Source organism: Scomber japonicus, chromosome 5 (assembly GCF_027409825.1).
Source record: "Scomber japonicus isolate fScoJap1 chromosome 5, fScoJap1.pri, whole genome shotgun sequence".
NCBI classification, from domain to species: Eukaryota; Metazoa; Chordata; class Actinopteri; order Scombriformes; family Scombridae; genus Scomber; species Scomber japonicus.
Window position 1 is genome coordinate 11966386 of NC_070582.1, and position 18801 is coordinate 11985186.

At 36.9% G+C, this 18801-nt stretch overlaps 2 protein-coding genes across 2 annotated transcripts; both read left to right on the forward strand.

Moving 5' to 3' along the window:
* Positions 1-1459: 1459 nt before the first annotated feature.
* Positions 1460-10517, forward strand: LOC128359326 (sulfide:quinone oxidoreductase, mitochondrial-like). The gene is made up of 10 exons (XM_053319814.1): positions 1460-1493; positions 2977-3181; positions 3407-3577; positions 3704-3757; positions 3865-4059; positions 4160-4369; positions 6074-6257; positions 7583-7650; positions 7940-8118; positions 8211-10517. The coding sequence occupies exons 2-10, from the start codon at positions 2984-2986 to the stop codon at positions 8266-8268; spliced, it is 1317 nt and encodes a 438-aa protein (XP_053175789.1). The 5' UTR covers positions 1460-1493; positions 2977-2983; the 3' UTR covers positions 8269-10517.
* Positions 10518-11712: 1195 nt separating this feature from the next.
* Positions 11713-17761, forward strand: sqor (sulfide quinone oxidoreductase). Its single transcript, XM_053319813.1, has 10 exons — positions 11713-11840; positions 12521-12725; positions 12946-13116; positions 13243-13296; positions 13404-13598; positions 13699-13908; positions 14108-14291; positions 15884-15951; positions 16244-16422; positions 16515-17761. The coding sequence occupies exons 2-10, from the start codon at positions 12528-12530 to the stop codon at positions 16570-16572; spliced, it is 1317 nt and encodes a 438-aa protein (XP_053175788.1). The 5' UTR covers positions 11713-11840; positions 12521-12527; the 3' UTR covers positions 16573-17761.
* Positions 17762-18801: the final 1040 nt, after the last annotated feature.

Genomic DNA, 18801 nt, shown 5'->3' on the forward strand with positions numbered 1-18801 from the left:
TGTTGCAATTAAAGTTAGCTTGAAATGGTGCAACTTCGCCCCCATGAGGATTTACATCATATTTTCATAACAGTGGGAAGATGCACCAATCCTTCATGGTGCTATATTTTAATTAGATTATTTAAAAAACATAAGAAAAATTATAATATCTGAGTTAAAGTTACACCACAGATAGATATTATTGCCTTTTCATGAGTGCGCTTTCATTGATATGATGACACTTTTGATGTATAATGCTGAACAAATCTATATTTTTCCCCATAATATAATATATAAAAAAATATTCGTATCATATAGTAATCCATTTTCTAATTTCACACGTCATATCATCTTGAGGTGAAACAGTAGTTACAGCGCCCCCAGCTGGTATCCAAGACACACTGTAGAGCCAATAATGAGGAGCTAATGTACTGCATTTCTCTGATGTCAGGATTTCTGTCAGGCAGCACTGTTACTGGCTGCTGCTGGTGGTATGTGTGTGCTGCTTCTGTGACCTTATCCATCCCTTTATTGCCAGTAAATCACTGATGTCTTCTGACCAGAGCTTAATAGTTTTCCCTCACTCTTGGCTGAAAACAAAAAGTGATAGTGCTTTTGAACTTGTGGCTCCAACACTGTGGAGCTCTCTTCTTTTAGACATATGGTTTGAGGCCTCTGTTGAAGCTTTAAAAAGCAACCGAAGACCCATCTTTTCAAATTGGCCTTTGTCTGTCCTGAAGTTGTGTAGTGATTGTTCTTTAGTGTGTTTCTTTTGGAGTACCGTGTAGCCTGTCTTTTGTTTGTATTTTAACTTTATCTTGTGGCTTATGTTTTTTTTAACTGTTGTTTACCATCTTATATATAACTTTTATTCTTGTGAAGCATTTTGTGAATGTTATTTCTGTAAAAGGTGTCATTGTAATACTAAGTGCTTCAGATGTAATAGCTGTCACCAAGGTGTGTTGATCAAACACAGAAGAGGCAGAACTTTCCTTTACCAGTTCATTGGCATCAATGGGGACACCCAATCACACAAGTTCTATCTATCTATCTATCTATCTATCTATCTATCATCTATCTATCTATCTATCTATCTATCTATCTATCTATCTATCTATCTATCCAGATTTTGTGGCTGAAAAGCAATATTGTTGCCATTTAAACAACATAGCAACACAGCAAACGGTAGTAGTAACAATACCAAACACGTCTATTCTCATGATCTTTGCGAGGGTGATAAAAATCAGTCTCGCTAATTAGCACAAAGTTGTACATGAAATATAAAACATGATGTTGTGTTACTAGTATTTGGTGATGTCGTTTTCTGATTGGTCGAGCGGGTGCAGGAGGCGGGACTAACGTCATACGCTGCAGCTCCGTTGACGTTAAAGTGCGTTCAAGTTCATATCGGATACAACGCTTCAGACTTTAGGTGGTGTTACTCCCAGTCTGAGTCATTCTGCTGGGTCACTGAAGACTTGTAAAACGAGTTGTTACCTTTAGCGCTGGTCAAAGTAAGTATGAGACAAGTCTATTTATTAGTCGACGTTATTGTGTGACACTTTACCTGTAAACTGTCATGTTATTATCAGGTCCTAATCAGGTTAAACGGTGAATGCTTGTTAATAGAGGCTCAGTTTATTATTAGTAGACAGCAGCAACGTTTCCGCACATGGAAGACGATATAAACACTCCAACTCATATATTATTACTTACATGTGTAGTTATCAGCTCAGTCTATAGGCTATTTCCATAAAAGTAAACACTGCTTTAACGTTGTCATGCCCTCTGTCAATCTCATTATTAAAAATCTAGCCCAAGTCATAACCTTTACCCAAGTGAGAGTTAAATAAGTTGCATAAAGTTCATCATGGTGGTGATGCCTTAATTAACCAATTCTCATGTCAGAATAGGCCTGCCAGTGGTTTATATGGTAGCCTAATGATGCAAAAAATAAAATCAGTCACACACAATCAAATAAAACACAGTATGTAAGTATGTAGTTCTATTTTTGTATTTTTGTGACATAGGATTTGTGCAATTTACTTTTATTTTTGTTTTTATTAGCAATATTTTATCATTTGTGATAATTTGATTCTGTATTTCATTTATATTTATTTATTAGAACTGTTTCTATTCTTAATACTTCATTTTTGGTATTTGTGATTGATATGAATGTATAGCCTATAATTTTGGTATTGACGGTTGTTATTTCTCTCTCTCTCTCTCTCTCTCTCTCTCTCTCTCTCTCTCTCTCTCTCACACACACACACACACACACACACACACACACACACACAAACACACACAAACACACACACTCTCTCTCTCTCTCTCTCTCTCACACACACACACACACACACACACACACACACACACACACACACACACACACACACACACACACACACACTCTCTCTCTCTCTCTCTCGCTCTCTCTCTCTCTCTCTTCCTCACTGTACAAGTTAGAGCTGTCACTGTTGATCACATTGTAAACAGCAAACAGGGTGAGTGCACTTTGTTGTAGAGTTGGAGTAGAGGTTTCTGGCACAACTTCATATACTTCCAAGGTGCAGGGAGAGGGGAAAAGAGTCTAAAAATAAAGGTCAAAGTCCCAGGAACACTTGTAGTATACAGAACAACTTTATTGCTGACCAACATGTTTTGGCTTGTGGCCTTCATCATAAACACATTGTACAGCATTTGAATAGGGTAGTTAAAAAGCAGAAAAAAAGTCAAGGAGGTAGAAGAATATACAAAAAAGAACCAATAATGTGCATCCAGATGTGTATTAACCCATATGGTACCTACCTAGATGGGTTGGGTATATGGTTATGTGACTTCAGTTTAATCATTAACCCAGACAGGCAGAAAGGCAAGGGAAATATCCAATAACATACATGGGTGTGTGCAGTTTGTTGAAAAAGTTTTGTTTAGTCTGAAGCTCAGATGTTATGACTGAAATTCTGCTAACCAAAATGTCTTATCCTCTTTCAGACACACAATGGCTGCATTGCGCCGTCTGAAGCAGGGCCGCTCCACGGCCATCGCTATTTCTCAACTTCACACAAGCAGCTGTGCCTTTGCCAAACAGCATTACAAAATGTTAGTACTTGGAGGAGGAGCTGGAGGGATTACAATGAGTGCACGAATGAAGAGGATCATGGGAGCTGAGAATGTGGCTGTTGTGGAGCCCAGTGAGGCAAGGATTCAGTAGTTTATGATATTTATTAATTGCAGTACTTATTTTTTGTGTGATCACTGTCATGACCTAGACCATAATACAAACTGCAATTTATGAAAGTGAATTCATGTATTGTATTTATATATTTTCATATGTATGTATATTATTTATACATATATACATAGCAGTATTTTCTGTCATACAAAGTTGGTGTTTAATATTTTTTAATTTCTCTTTTTGTAGATGCACTACTATCAGCCCATATGGACCCTGGTTGGTGCTGGTGCAAAAACTGTAGCTTCATCGGGTCGGCCAACAGCAAATGTTATGCCATCAGGAGTGAAGTGGGTGAAATCTAAAGTTCAGGAAATAAATCCAGACACAAATACTGTCCGCACAGATGATGGCACTGAAGTATGTTTGCTTTAAGAAACTCTTATGTAATAGAGTTTATATTTAAATGATAAAACTGTGCCATCTACTGGCTTGGGATTGAGTGTCAATTTGTTAATGAAAGATTATCACATTATCACATTGCAGATCTCCTATGAGTATATGATTGTGGCTTTGGGTTTACAACTTCATTATGAGAAGGTGAGGAAATGCTTTGTCTGTAAAAGTCTACTTCTACCTCGTAATCTTTTGCTCTCGTACATAAATTCAGTTACTTACCAGGAAACTTACACTTTTTCAATATGTAGATCAAAGGACTACCAGAGGGGTTTGAATATCCAAATATCGGGTCAAACTATTCACTTCAAACTGTGGAGAAAACATGGAAGGCACTGCAGAACTTCAAAGAAGGCAATGCTGTGTTCACATTCCCAAATAGTCCTGTGAAATGTGCTGGAGCACCTCAGAAGATCATGTATCTCTCAGATGCTTATCTCAGAAAGGTACAGGTTAATTTTTCGCTCTACTGAACAAACACATTCTTAAACTAGTAGGTGTTGTTTTCCAAATTTAATGAAAATATTTTATATGTTCCTATTTAAGACAGGAAAAAGGGAAAAAGCCAATATAATATACAACACATCCCTACCTGTACTCTTCGGGGTGAAGAAATATGCTGACTCACTGTGGGAAATTGTGAAACAACGTGACCTAAAAGTGAATCTCAGGCAAAACTTGATCGAAGTACGGGCAGACAAGCAAGAAGCTGTGTTTGAAAACCTTGACAAACCTGGGGAAACCCAAGTGCTTGAGGTAACTATTTCACTGTATTTCAACAGGGACTTGGGCTGCTTTCTACAATGGACAACCTCCATATTGTACCATGTGCTATGTAAAATCTGAAAATATGTAGTTTTTGTATGTAATGCCTCAACAACTTAATGCACTGTACATTTAGTCCTTTTGTTCTTAAATACTCAAAAAATTAAGGGAACACTTACTCATCACAGTATAACACTAAGTGAGTTAAACTTCAGGGATATCAATATGCATAAATTTTGCTTTGGTGCAAATGAAAGTGACAACAGGTGCAATGGAGAGGCAAAAGCAAGACAAACCCCAAAGGGGAATTGTTTTATATGTGGTGGCCACAGACACTTGCTCTCTTCACACTGAGCACATGTGACAGGTGGAGACGCCGTGATCAACATTATGCTGCCTGTAACATCACCCAGCATAACCGGTTTGGTGGTGGGTCAGTGATGGTCTGGGGGAATCCTTAGAGGGTCACACAGACCTCAATGTCATAGCCAATGGTAGCCTGACTGCTCTTAGGTACTGGGATGAAATCCTCAGAGCGATTGTCAGACCTTACGCTGATGCAGTGGGCCCTAGGTTCCTCTTGGTGCAGGACAATATCCGGCCTCATGTGGCCAGATAGTTTAGGCAGTACCTGGATTATGAATGTATTGATGCCATGGACTGCCCCTCATGTTCCCCTGACCTAAATCTAATTAAGCACCTATGGGACTTTATATTGGTGCATCCAACACTGCCAAGTACTGCCACAGACAGTTCAGGAGCTCACTAATTCCCTGATCCAGGTCTGAGAAGAGATCCCTCAAGACACCATCTGCCAACTCAGGAGCATTACTAGACATCTGGAGTGCATACAGGCACACGGGGGTCATATATAAACTGATTCACATTAGGAGTTGCCATGATGAATTCCACGCAAGTTGGATGAGCCTATGATTTAATTTTTTTTTACAGTGATTTTGGGTGTGATTTTGAATTCAGCCCTCAGTGGGTTGATGATTTTGGTTTCCATTGACTGTTGTCATATCATTTTGTTCTCAACGAATTATACAATATACAGTACTGTGCAAAAGTCTTAGGCCACCACCATCATACAAGTAGAAAATACAGGAAATATGTACACAAAATTTAACATTAATTATTAAATATTATTATGAATCAAGTTTCCATTCCATTTAGGTTTATGAGAGCCAGGTTCCTGCTATTGCTCAAGTGTAAGGGGAGGTCACACTAAATACTTGCCACTTTAGCCAATAGAAGCTGTTTTCTTTTCTGTTGTTTTAATACTGCATACACATTTCCTATATTCTCTGGTTGTATTCTATTAAAGAGACACAATACAACCAAAAACAAAACAGTTTCTAAAGGCCAAAGTGTGTAAGTATTCGGACCTCCCCTTACACTTGAGCAATAGCGGGAGCATGGCTCTCTTAAACTTCAATGGAATGGAGCCTCAATTAATAATATTAAATAAGTAATGTTAAATTTTGTGTACATATTTCCTATACTTTCTGTTTGTATGATGGTGGTGGCCTACGACTTTTGCACAGATTTTCAAGATTTTCAATTTGAATAATTCATTCAAGATCCAATTTGTTATTAAAGTGTTCCCTTAATTTTTTTGAGAAGTGTATATGCGAGATCAAGGAACAATATTCTAGTGAATAACTGCTAAACATTTCTGATTTGTATCTCTAGTATGAAATGCTTCATGTCACACCACCAATGGGACCTAATTTGGTGGTTAAAAGCAGCCCACTGGGTGATGAGGCTGGCTGGTTGGATGTCAACAAAGACAACCTACAGCACAAGAAGTATCCAAATGTGTTTGGGATCGGAGACTGTACCAACCTGCCCACAATTAGAACGGCTGCTGCTGTCGGTAAGTTATAATTAGTTGAAACATTGTAACGAAAGCACTATTGTTCGATATGATTCACACAATTGTATCCCTCATTAACTACTTGCTGTTTTTGTAATTTAAAAGGTATTGTCCTCAATAACTGTATTGCACAATAATATATTTACACAAGACTATAAATTCATACACCACACCCAATTTACAGCTGCAATGTAGAGGCACTTTTATGTAGTATTTAACAGGTTGTATCATTTCCTCAGTTTACCTTTGTGCTTAATTTGATTGTACTATTTACACATGGCGTAAACCCTGTCACCATTAAACCCCTTTCACTTACCAACTGTAATTTGACTGCAGTAAAGAATTTAGCCTCATCACATTTACATTCAGTGTATGCATGCAAGCTATGTCATGCTGAATGTATCTGTGAATGTTTTTTTATTGTTTTTTTGGCAGAAATGAAAGAAATTATTCACAAGTATGTTTGAAGTGTATAATCTTTGGTGTATAATCACCCGAAAATCTGAATTTATCCTTAGTGTATAATGGCCCTTTATGTTTACATTGGGAGTGGGTCCTCTTCTATGGAGCCTGCCCTGTTGTTCTTCCATATTTTTACCTTCCCGCAGAACAGACAAACCAAACCCTGGCCTTTCACTAGTCTTGCAGTCACCATAGGTTCTGCAGGGGTATTCAGTTTGTTGCAATCTGCAATCTCACCACTAGATGTCACTACACAATGGTCCTGTAAGCTCACAAGTACACCCGAAGTGGAGCCAAATACACAGTTTTACCAACTGTGTATCTGGTTCCAGAAAACTAACAGTCACATCCAGTCCACACAGTGATTGTCCCGGTGTTTGGAGGTGACAAAGTACGCGGAATGTGATATTGTCTGTCAAAAAGGTTTTTTCATTCCTCACAATTACTCCCGTCACTTTTTGTGTGTACAAACAAATGCATCATTGGGAAGGCTATAGGAGAGATAGGCAGAAAAAAATGTCTCTAAATCTCATTTAAACAAATATTACATCTCACCCTTTTCTATGACAGCAGGCTTTCCACTTGGCCCAACATGTCATGCTAGTTTGTTTTGAGTGTAATCCTGTCTTTAGCGGTCATGGATCAATGGTAAAAACCTTTGTTTTCACTTGTGACAGCAGAGAAGATCAAATTTTATTTGCTCTAATAGTGGTCATAGATTTATAGTAATAGCAGTTTTCATCCATCCAACAAATGTTTTTGTGTTTAATGGACTTTATGACTCCACGACTTCTAGCCATGTTTATAAAAACAGAATGTAAACCGTTAAAGAAAGAGCCTAACATTTGTTTTCTCATTTTTAGCTGCACAGTCTGCCATCTTAAACAGAACCATCAGCAAAATTCTGAAAAACGAAAAGCCTGATAAAAAGGTAAGTGCCCATTAAAAGTAAAATAGGATTAATCTTTTAAAGAGTAACTTAACACCAGTCAAACAACAAAACATTAAAAAACAATGTTTCACTGACCTCTCTGGTTCACCTTTGACCACAAAATCACCTGTACTGTAGATCTCTACAGCAAGGTTAGAAGTAAAACCACTGGAGGTTTGCAACAAAGTTTTCAGGGTGTGTTAAGTTACTCTTTGAGGAATGTGATCTCTTTTCTGTTTTAGATACCATGAAAACTGTGCAAATAAATTGGTTATCTCCTTATTTATAGTATGATGGCTATACGTCATGTCCCTTGGTTACAAGCTACAACACAGTAATTATGGCTGAGTTTGACTACAATGTACAACCACTGGAAACGTTCCCCATCAACCAAGCCAAGGAAAGAAGAATAATGTACCACATGAAAGCTGATCTGATGCCTCACCTCTATTGGCATGGGCTCCTCACGTATGTATATCGACATCATGATAATTGTTGGTGGAAATGAATTGTTCCACATCAGTCGTTTTATTCATTTCTCTTTACTTTTATTTGGTCAGGGGCCTGTGGGGTGGACCGGAACCATACAGGAAACTCTTTCATCTGGGAATGAAATGAAACCTCATCATCAGTTTGCATATTAAGAATTAAATATCTTAAATCTTTCATAATCTCTAAAAGGTGGAAGCACATAGTGGGTTTGCATTGATATTATTTTGAGCCTGGACATTATGACTGATCAGAGAAAGATGGATCAATGAGTGCATTTGTAGGATAAAAATACTCTTTTTTATTAGAAAGGGTTGCTTTATAGTTAGTCAAATCCATTATTCAACCAGCAGTGAGGTTTTTTTTAGCCTAGAGCAAAACTTTGCAGATTCTTACTCCACGTGCTGGTTTATTTTTAGAAGTCAGTAGGTTTAATCAAAAACCAGCAGCCAACTTGAAATTAGTTGGATTAATGCAAAGTTTACTTCTCTGCAGAGAGTACAGTCCATTTTGCCCACATTAATCAAAAACGTGCAAATGTAATATCCACACCCCTTCCTCCTATAATTCTACCTAAAGGTGCAGAGTTACTACAAAGCAACATTAATAATAATCTTTTAACAAATGTTGCGAATATAATATAAATGAAATGTTTGGCATTTTAAGCTACATGTACATATACATTTTAAGAACAAATAATCAAACAATTGACTTTTTACATTATGCAATGCAAATATGAACTGTAAATACATCAACATGTAAACTCTCCTTTCAATTTCTTTCAAATCTGCTGTTTTATATATGAACTTAAATTTAAGTGGATAATCAGGCATGTAGAGAGTGGAGCCACAGAGTTTTATGCCCTACCTCCTTTTCTCCTTCTTGGTATTTTTATCAGTAATAACTTTGGAAAAGGACAATTGCTCTGTATAATTTTTTTATTTCAATGTAAACCGTTAAAATGTATGAAGTGGTCCTGTGGATTTTTTTGTGATGTGGATTCACAAGGGGAATCGTTACAGCTAAGGCTTCATTCTTCAAAAACCTACAATAGTGAAAATCAGTCATATGAAGTATCTCATCATTTTAGGACTTAAATAGTCTTGTTTGTTTCCATCTTGAATGCTAAATGTCTTATTTCTTTATTCCAGCTATAACTCTACAATAATCTGCGCTACCAAAAGGCTTATATATTGGTATAAATAGTTATTCTTGGGCATTACAGACTATTAACATGTAATTTATCACAAGTGCTTTTTTTCTTAAATGTAAAGATGAATATTAGAAACAATTTTGTACATGATGATTGTATTTTTATATCAGTTATTAACATCTTCTTGGTGATACATTCAGTGCTTACTTCATTGTTGCCGTTTAATCACAAAAATGAATGTACACTTACAAGCTTTCTTTTATTTTGCTATGGAAGTCAAACAGAAGTTGCTGATGATAAATATATGATCATAAATAATAATGATCATGAATATATTCACAATAGAGTTTTAACTTTGTTGCACTCACTAGTGTCTTATTTTTGCTGCAGTGTGGTGTGTGTACTTTCCTGCAGCTCTGAATAATATCACTATCAATCTGCAATTTGAGTAGAGCCTTTGCTGCACAAGAGTCCACAAGCTTAGTGTCCAAACATGAAACCTACAATCTACTAAATTGGCCGTGACTGTTTGACCATGTTTGGGATGCAAATGTAAATTGATTTTTATCTTGAAGCACTGCACTGATGCTTTCCCACGATTTTGCTCAGTTGATTATACACCATTGCACTTTATATTACTGCCAACCATTTCTCCTAGTTTTACCATTGTTTTGGGATCGTTCAGTGCCTTTGTCCTTCCTTCTAGAACAAGACTCCTATTAAATGATTTGTTCATGCAAACATGTTGGCACTAGTCTGTTACTAGTTTGGATATTTCCTATGCAAGAAAAACAATGGAGTGTTTTTCCTGCTGATAAATTGTATTTGGCTCTCATGATTCAGCACCCTCTATTAATAACAGTTGAGTGTGCTGATTATGCTGATTGTTATTATTGTTGCCTTCCAGTAAGTCAAGTGCATGGCAGCGTGGTATTACAGTCATCCTGCAGACTGTGGAACTTGCTTTAGAATTTAATTTACCGAATAATTGGTTTTCATGGCCATAGACTTACAGCTGAAAAAAGGGTATTTGAAGTCTCTTCATTGTTGGTGTGAAGCTGCCAACAGACATAGACCTAGTCCCACATTCTTTGACAGATAATTCAAATTCTAAGGAGTTGAGCCAGCAGCAATCACATGCATTTTCATCAGGAAATGCACATTATACTTTGACATATGCAAAGCTTTTCATTTGATGCTTGATGTAATTTAAATTAAAGATCATTCACAGAGTCAGTCAGTCTTAATTTTCTACATGGAGGTTCGAATAATAAAATGTCATCTCTGAGAGACAGGGTGCGGCAGTTTATGCATCCTGCAGCCAAATCAAATAGGCCAGACTCCATACTACATTTCCAAAAGAAGCCGTAAACTGAATTACCAGCGGGCTCCCTGCCCAGCAGTTGCTTTATTTTTACAGCAGCCCAGTCTCTGTTAAACCACTACCAGATAACAAAGTGGGTGACATAGAAGCACATCCTGGCTGTTGTTTTTATGAGGGCCACCACCAGTTCAACTATTCAACTTTCTGTGACCACTGTATTCACCTTTAGAAAGACTGTGAACATTATTCTAACAGTAATCTTTTACTCGAATGGTTGAAATGCTGGCCAGCATCCAATCCACTGCATACTGTAACTGAAAATGATGCACCTATATTTTTTAGTATAATAAATCACGCCTTTTCTCTCAGCACCAATTTAAAACATACACTGGTGTTTCTTTACTGTGTAATACATTGACAGGTGTGCAGGGGGTGAGGCTGAGCGTGTAGGTAGTATAAAATCACCTGATGATTTTAGAAGGGATTAAACTACTCTAAAGGACATGACTGTTCAGTCTTTATGGCAGCACTCTTAAGACCTCACATTTGTAGACGTGTAAAATTATCAGGTCAAATGAAGGCTAAACATAATCTCAATCAGTAGTCTGATAAGTACAGCCAAGCAAAGTCATGATTAAGTTTTGTTGTAACTTATTTGACATATCTATCTATCTATCTATCTATCTATCTATCTATCTATCTATCTATCTATCACGGTTTCTATGGAAATAACAGTCTCTAGGCTACATCGTAAATGCTGCATTCAAGCCCACTATTTAAAAATGGAAAGTTCACTTTAGGTCACATCCAGATTTTGTGGCTGAAAAGCACAATTGTTACCATTTAAACAACATAGCAACACAGCAAACTGTACCAATCAGTAGTAGTACCAAACACGTCTATTCTCATGATCTTTGCACGGATGACAAAATTCAGTCCCGTTAATTAACACAAAGTTGTACATGAAACATAAAATATAATGTGTCACTGTCAACTGGCGTTTGGTGATGTCGTTTTCTGATTGGTCGAGCGGGTGCAGGAGGCGGGACTAACGTTATACACTGCAGCTCTGTTGACGTTAAAGTGCGTTCAAGTTCATATCGGATTCAACGCTTCAGACTTTAGGTGGTGGTGCTCCCTTTAAAACAAGTCTGAGTCATGCTGCTGGGTCACTGAAGACTTCTAACAAAACTGACAGTAAACGAGTTGTTACCTTTAGCGCTGGTAAGTATGCGACAAGTCTATTTATTAGTCGAGGTTATAGTGTGAAATTGTATCTGAAGTCATATTATCGGGCACAGCGGTGAATGCTTGTTAATGGAGGCTCAGTCAGTTTGTTACGCAGTATGCAGCAGCAACATTTCAGCACATAGAAGATGTAAACACCCCAATCCAATGCATATTATTACATGTGTAGTTATCAGCTGGGTCTGTAACTTTATTTCCATAAAAGTAAACACTGCTTTAACGTTGTCATGCCTTCAAGTTCTAATTTTGACATAAACTAAAAAAAATCTAGCCAATGTCAACCTGTCGGGTCTTAGTAGCTAATTCTTGCTCTTATGCAATATTTTTTTCTCTCAAGTGAGAGTAAATAAGTTGATTAAGTTCATCATGGTGGTAATGCCTTAATTAAATAGTTCTCACAAGTACAGAACACTATTGTCTTGGATACCAAACTTGACATGTCTACATCCTGTTATTCACAAAAGTAACCTGACTCTGAACCCTTACTTGTGCAATTTACAGAAGTGGGAAAAAAGGTTACAACTAGTTCCTGTAATGGTTAAACTGTAAATATGCAGCAGCAAAACATGAAAAGTGCAGTTTGTTGACATTCCTTGGTAATGAAGCTCAGATATTATGACTGAAGTTTCTAACCCAAATGTCTTGTCCTTGTTCAGACACACAATGGCTGCGCTGTGCCGCCTGAAGCAGAGCTGCCCCCTGAGAATTGCTATCTCTCAACTTCACACAAGCAGCTGTGCCTCTGCAAAACAACATTACAAAATGTTAGTACTTGGAGGAGGAACTGGTGGGATTGCAATGAGTGCACGAATGAAGAGGATCATGGGAGCTGAGAATGTGGCTGTTGTGGAGCCCAGTGAGGCAAGGATATTTATTAACATTAATAGTACTTCTTTTTTGTGTGATCACTGTCTTGACCTAGGCCATAATACAAACTGCAATTTATAAAAGTGAATTCATGTATTTTGTATGTATGTATTTTCACTATATATTTTCATATGTATGTATATTATATATACATAGCAGTATTTTCTGTCATACAAAGTTGGTGTTTAATATTTTTTCATTTCTCTTTTTGTAGATGCACTACTATCAGCCCATATGGACCCTGGTTGGTGCTGGTGCAAAAACTGTAGCTTCATCGGGTCGGCCAACAGCAAATGTTATGCCATCAGGAGTGAAGTGGGTGAAATCTAAAGTTCAGGAAATAAATCCAGACACAAATACTGTCCGCACAGATGATGGCACTGAAGTATGTTTGCTTTAGGAAACTCTTATGTAATAGAGTTTATATTTAAATGATAAAACTGTGCCATCTACTGGCTTGGGATTGAGTGTCAATTTGTTAATGAAAGATTATCACATTATCACATTGCAGATCTCCTATGAGTATATGATTGTGGCTCTGGGTTTACAACTTCATTATGAGAAGGTGAGGAAATGCTTTGTCTGTAAAAGTCTACTTCTACCTCGTAATCTTTTGCTCTCGTACATAAATTCAGTTACTGACCAGGAAACTTACACTTTTTCAATATGTAGATCAAAGGACTACCAGAGGGGTTTGAATATCCAAATATCGGGTCAAACTACTCACTTCAAACTGTGGAGAAAACATGGAAGGCACTGCAGAACTTCAAAGAAGGCAATGCTGTGTTCACATTCCCAAATAGTCCTATCAAATGTGCTGGAGCACCTCAGAAGATCATGTATCTAGCAGATGCTTATCTCAGAAAGGTACAGGTTAAGTCTTCGCTGTAATGAACAAACACATTCTTAAACTAGTAGGTGTTGTTTTCCAAATGTAATGAAAATATTCTATATGTTCCTATTTAAGACAGGAAAAAGGGAAAAAGCCAACATAATATACAACACATCCCTACCTGTACTCTTCGGGGTGAAGAAATATGCTGACTCACTGTGGGAAATTGTGAAACAACGTGACCTAAAAGTGAATCTCAGGCAAAACTTGATCGAAGTACGGGCAGACAAGCAGGAAGCTGTGTTTGAAAACCTTGACAAACCTGGGGAAACCCAAGTGCTTGAGGTAACTATTTCACTGTATTTCAACACGAACTTGGGCTGCTTTCTACAATGGACAACCTCCATATTGTACCATGTACTATGTAATCTTTGAAAATATGTAGTTTTTGTATGTAATGTCTTAATGCACTGCACATTTAGTCTCTTTGCACCTAAATACATGCCTGATGAAGGAAGGATGAACATTTCATTTTTATCTCTAGTATGAAATGCTACATGTCACACCACCAATGGGACCTAATTTGGCAGTTAAAAGCAGCCCACTGGGTGATGAGGCTGGCTGGTTGGATGTCAACAAAGAGAACCTGCAGCACAACAAGTATCCAAATGTGTTTGGGATTGGAGACTGTACCAACCTGCCCACATCTAAAACGGGTGCTGCTGTCGGTAAGTTATAATCACGTCACTAGCTGGAACATTGCATCAAACACAATACTGGCAAGTGCTCTTAATGGATATGATTCACACAGTTTTATCACTTGTTAACATCATGTTCTTGTAATTTGAGAGGCAATATCCTCAGTAACTGTATTGCACAATAATATACTTCTGTATTACAAGACCACACCCAATTTAGGCCTGCAATCTAGATACACTTTTCGATAATATTTAACAGGTTGTATCATTTCCTCGGTTTACCTTTGTGTTTAATTTGATTGTACTGTTTAAACATGGTGTAAACCCTGTGCCTTTGGCTAATTTAAATTTCCTGTGTTTGTGCCTGTCTGTTAACTGGAGAGAATGATGGGAAGTGTCTGATAACTTTGCATCACTGATGATGGCATCCAGTTATAAAGCAGTACTTATCACTTACCACTCCCTACACAATTGTAATTTGACTGCAGTAAAGAATATAGTCATATCATGCTCATCACATTTACATTCATACACACAGACACTAATGGCTGTAGAGTTAACAGTATCAATCCATGCATCTCACCTTTAATCAACTTTGATCCAGGGTAAATATAGGACAGCATGTCAAAATTTCCATTTGTCCAAAACTTTAAATGATACTATCCCCTAAAAATAACTGAAAACCTGTCAGTCTCAGTTGTACTTTGAGCTTAAAGTGTTTCAACCTGTTTTAAGATAACACAGTTACGTGTTATCTTTCTACAGTAGGTTCAAAAGTCTGAGACCACTGTCCCAGAACATACATGTTAACATTTTAGTATAAGCAAGTTAATATGCTAACACAGAATGCCATGTTTCCATTACAGCAAAACTATGTCACTTCTAAATAGCATGGCTTTAAAGGTTCAGCGTGTAGAATTTAGTGCAATTGAGCTGAACAGACTTGGCACACTTAGTCACAAGTATGTTTTAAGTTTATATTTGGTGTATATTCACCTGAAAATCAGAATTGCTGTGTTATTATAAGTGTATAATGACCCTTTATATTTACATGGGGAGTGGGTCCTGTTCTGTGTAGCCTGTCATGTTGTTCTGCCATGTTTTGCAGTAACCATAGGCTCTTCAACGTATTGGAAGGGGAGGGGTATTCAGTTGGTTGCAATCTGAAACCTCACTACTAGATGTAACTAAATTCTACACACTGGTCCTGTAAACTCACCAGTACACCTGAAGTGGAGCCAAAACTATCACATCCAGTCCCCACAGTCATTGGGCTGGTGTTCGGAGGTGACCAAGTAGAATTGGATATTGTCTATCAAGCTGTTTTTTCAGCTTGTGTAGCGTAAGTGTAACGTAATAGTCTGTTTCAAGTGTAACCCTGTCCTTAGCAAGCATGGATTGATGGTAAAAATCTCAGTTCTCACTTGCGACACTAGAGAGGATCACATTTTATTTGCTCTATTAGTGGTCATAGATTTATAGTAATATCCAGTTTTCATCCATTCAACCATTTTTAATTTGTGTTTAATGGACTTTATGACTCCACGACTTCTAGTCATGTTAATAAAAAGAGAATGTAAACAATTAAAGAAAGAGCGTAACATTTGTTTTCTCATTTTTAGCTGCACAGTCTGCCATCTTAAACAGAACCATCAGCAAAATTCTGAAAAACGAAAAGCCTGATAAAAAGGTAAGTGCCCATTAAAAGTAAAATAGGATTAATCTTTTAAAGAGTAACTTAACACCAGTCAAACAACAAAACATTAAAAAACAATGTTTCACTGACCTCTCTGGTTCACCTTTGACCACAAAATCACCTGTACTGTAGATCTCTACAGCAAGGTTAGAAGTAAAACCACTGGAGGTTTGTAACAAAGTTTTCAGGGTGTGTTAAGTTACTCTTTGAGGAATGTGATCTCTATTCTGTTTTAGATACCATGAAAACTGTGCAAATACATAATTGGTTATCTCCTTATTTATAGTATGATGGCTACACGTCATGTCCCTTGGTTACAAGCTACAACACAGTAATTCTGGCAGAGTTTGACTACAATGGAGAACCACTGGAAACGTTCCCCATCAACCAAGCCAAGGAAAGAAGAATAATGTACCACATGAAAGCTGATGTGATGCCTCACCTCTATTGGCATGGGCTCCTCACGTATGTATATCGACATCATGATAATTGTTGGTGGAAATGAATTGTTCCATATCAGTTGTTTTATTCATTTCTCTTTACTTTTATTTGGTCAGGGGCCTGTGGGGTGGACCAGGACCATACAGGAAACTCCTTCATCTGGGAATGAAATGAAACCTCATCATCAGTTTGCATATTAAGAGTTAAATATCTTAAATCTTCTCTACAAAGGTGGAAGAATATAGTGGGTTTGCATTGATATTATTTGGAGCCTGGACATTATGACTGATCAGAGAAAGATGGATCAAGTCGTGCATTTGTAAGATGAAAAGACTCTTTGTTATTTGAAAGGGTTGCTTTATAATGCATCAAATCCATTATTCAACCAGTGAGGTTTTTATAGGAGCCTAGAGCAAACTTTTGCAGGAGATTCTTACTCCACATGCCAGTATATTTTTTAGAAGTCAAAAACCAGTGGCTAAATTGAAATTAGTCGGACTAATGCAACATTTACTTCTCTGCAGAGTAGACACTCATTTTTCCCACGTTAATCCAATGAACTGACCAAAAACTGCTTTGCCTTTTATGTGCAAATTGCAGTGTAAATGAGCCAAATCAATGACCAGTTCTGAATTGGTATAATCACAATTGATATTTTGCAGGATATTGATGAGATGCTGTAGATCTGTAATCACTGTTGACCAGTTGTTAAGGATGTTGTGTTGACCATAGCAAAACATAAAAATATACACTTTTTCAGATTGATGTGTTAAAAATAATGTATGCTAGTGAAAGTCAGCCATATGTAGTTTCTCATCATTTTAGGACTTACATAGTCTTGAGTGTTTCCAGTTTGAATGCTAAATGTCTTTATTCCAGCCATAACTCTACAGTAATCTGCATTACCAAAAGCATTATGAATAATTATTATTGGGAATCACAGACCATTAACATGCAATTAATCAATTATCACAAGTGTTTTTTTCTTAAATGTAAAGATGAATGTCAGAAACAATTTTGTACATGATGATTGTATTTTTATATCAGTTATTAACATCTTGGTGAGACATTCAGTGCTTACTTCATTGTTGCCCTTTAACCACCAAAGTGACTGTACATTTGTAGGTTTTCTTTTATGATGATAAATATATGATCATAAATATAATCTTGATATAGTTTTAACCTGGTTTCACTTACTAGTTTATGTCTTATTTTTGCTGCAGTGTGGTGTGTTTACTTTCCTGCAGTCCTGACTAATATCGCTATCAAGCTGCAATTTGAGTAGAGCCTTTGCTGCACAAGAGTCCACATGCTGTGTCCCAACATGCAATGTTTACAATCTACTAAATTGGCCGTGACTGTCTGACCATGTTTGGGACTTATCTGTAAATTTTATCTTGAAGCACTGCACTGATGTTTTCCCACATTTTAGACCTCTTAACTATAGAATAATTTCACTTCACTGCCGACCCTTTTTCATAGTTTTGGGATCGATCAGTGCCTTTGTCCTTCCTTCCAGAACAAGACTGAAGATTAAATTATTTATTCATGCAAACATGTTGGCAGTAGTCCATTATCAAATTGCATATTTCCCGTGCCAGAAAAAAAAGTGATTTCCTGCTGATAAGTTTTCTTTTGGCTCTCATGATTCAGCACCCAATCTATTGATAACAGTTGAGTGAGCTGATTGCGCTGTTTGATTATTATTGTTACCTTCTAGTCCTCCAGCGCAGATTCTGAAACTTGCATGGGAATTTGATTTATTGAATGAGTATCAACATTTTCATGGTGATACAGCTGAAAGCATGGTGTGTCAAGTCCTACATTGTTGGTGTGAAGCTGCCAACAGGCATGACTTGATCCCAGCTTGCATTGTTACAACAAGAAAATCAAGTTTATCATTTTAAACAATCTGCTTGTTTGTATTACCAACACACAATCTCACAGAAATTTTGACATGGGTGTATGGAATCAGATTTTTGTCATTATAATGAAACAAACCTTCTAAAATATCAAACAAAAAGAAGAATTTGAGAACAAAATTATGTCATCTCAAAAGTACATACATATTTGATACATACAATCAAATAATGGTCCGTTACATTTTTAATAATAGATTCCTTTGTTTATGGTTTCCTCTGCTTCTCTCTCTCTGGTCAACCTTTATCTCTGACTTTCAGCTTTGCACTGCCATCTCTCTCATTTGGGCTCCCTGACTTTTTGTTTGCACTTCTGACACAACCCTCTATTTTACACAATTACATAATTTGTAAATCTTAAGTTTTACTTTTGTTCTCTTATTCTTATTTAATATTTTAATAATAAAATAATAATAATTTTCTTTCTTAATATTTAAGGTGTTTTGCTTGATTATAATGACACAAATCTGATTCCATAACCTCT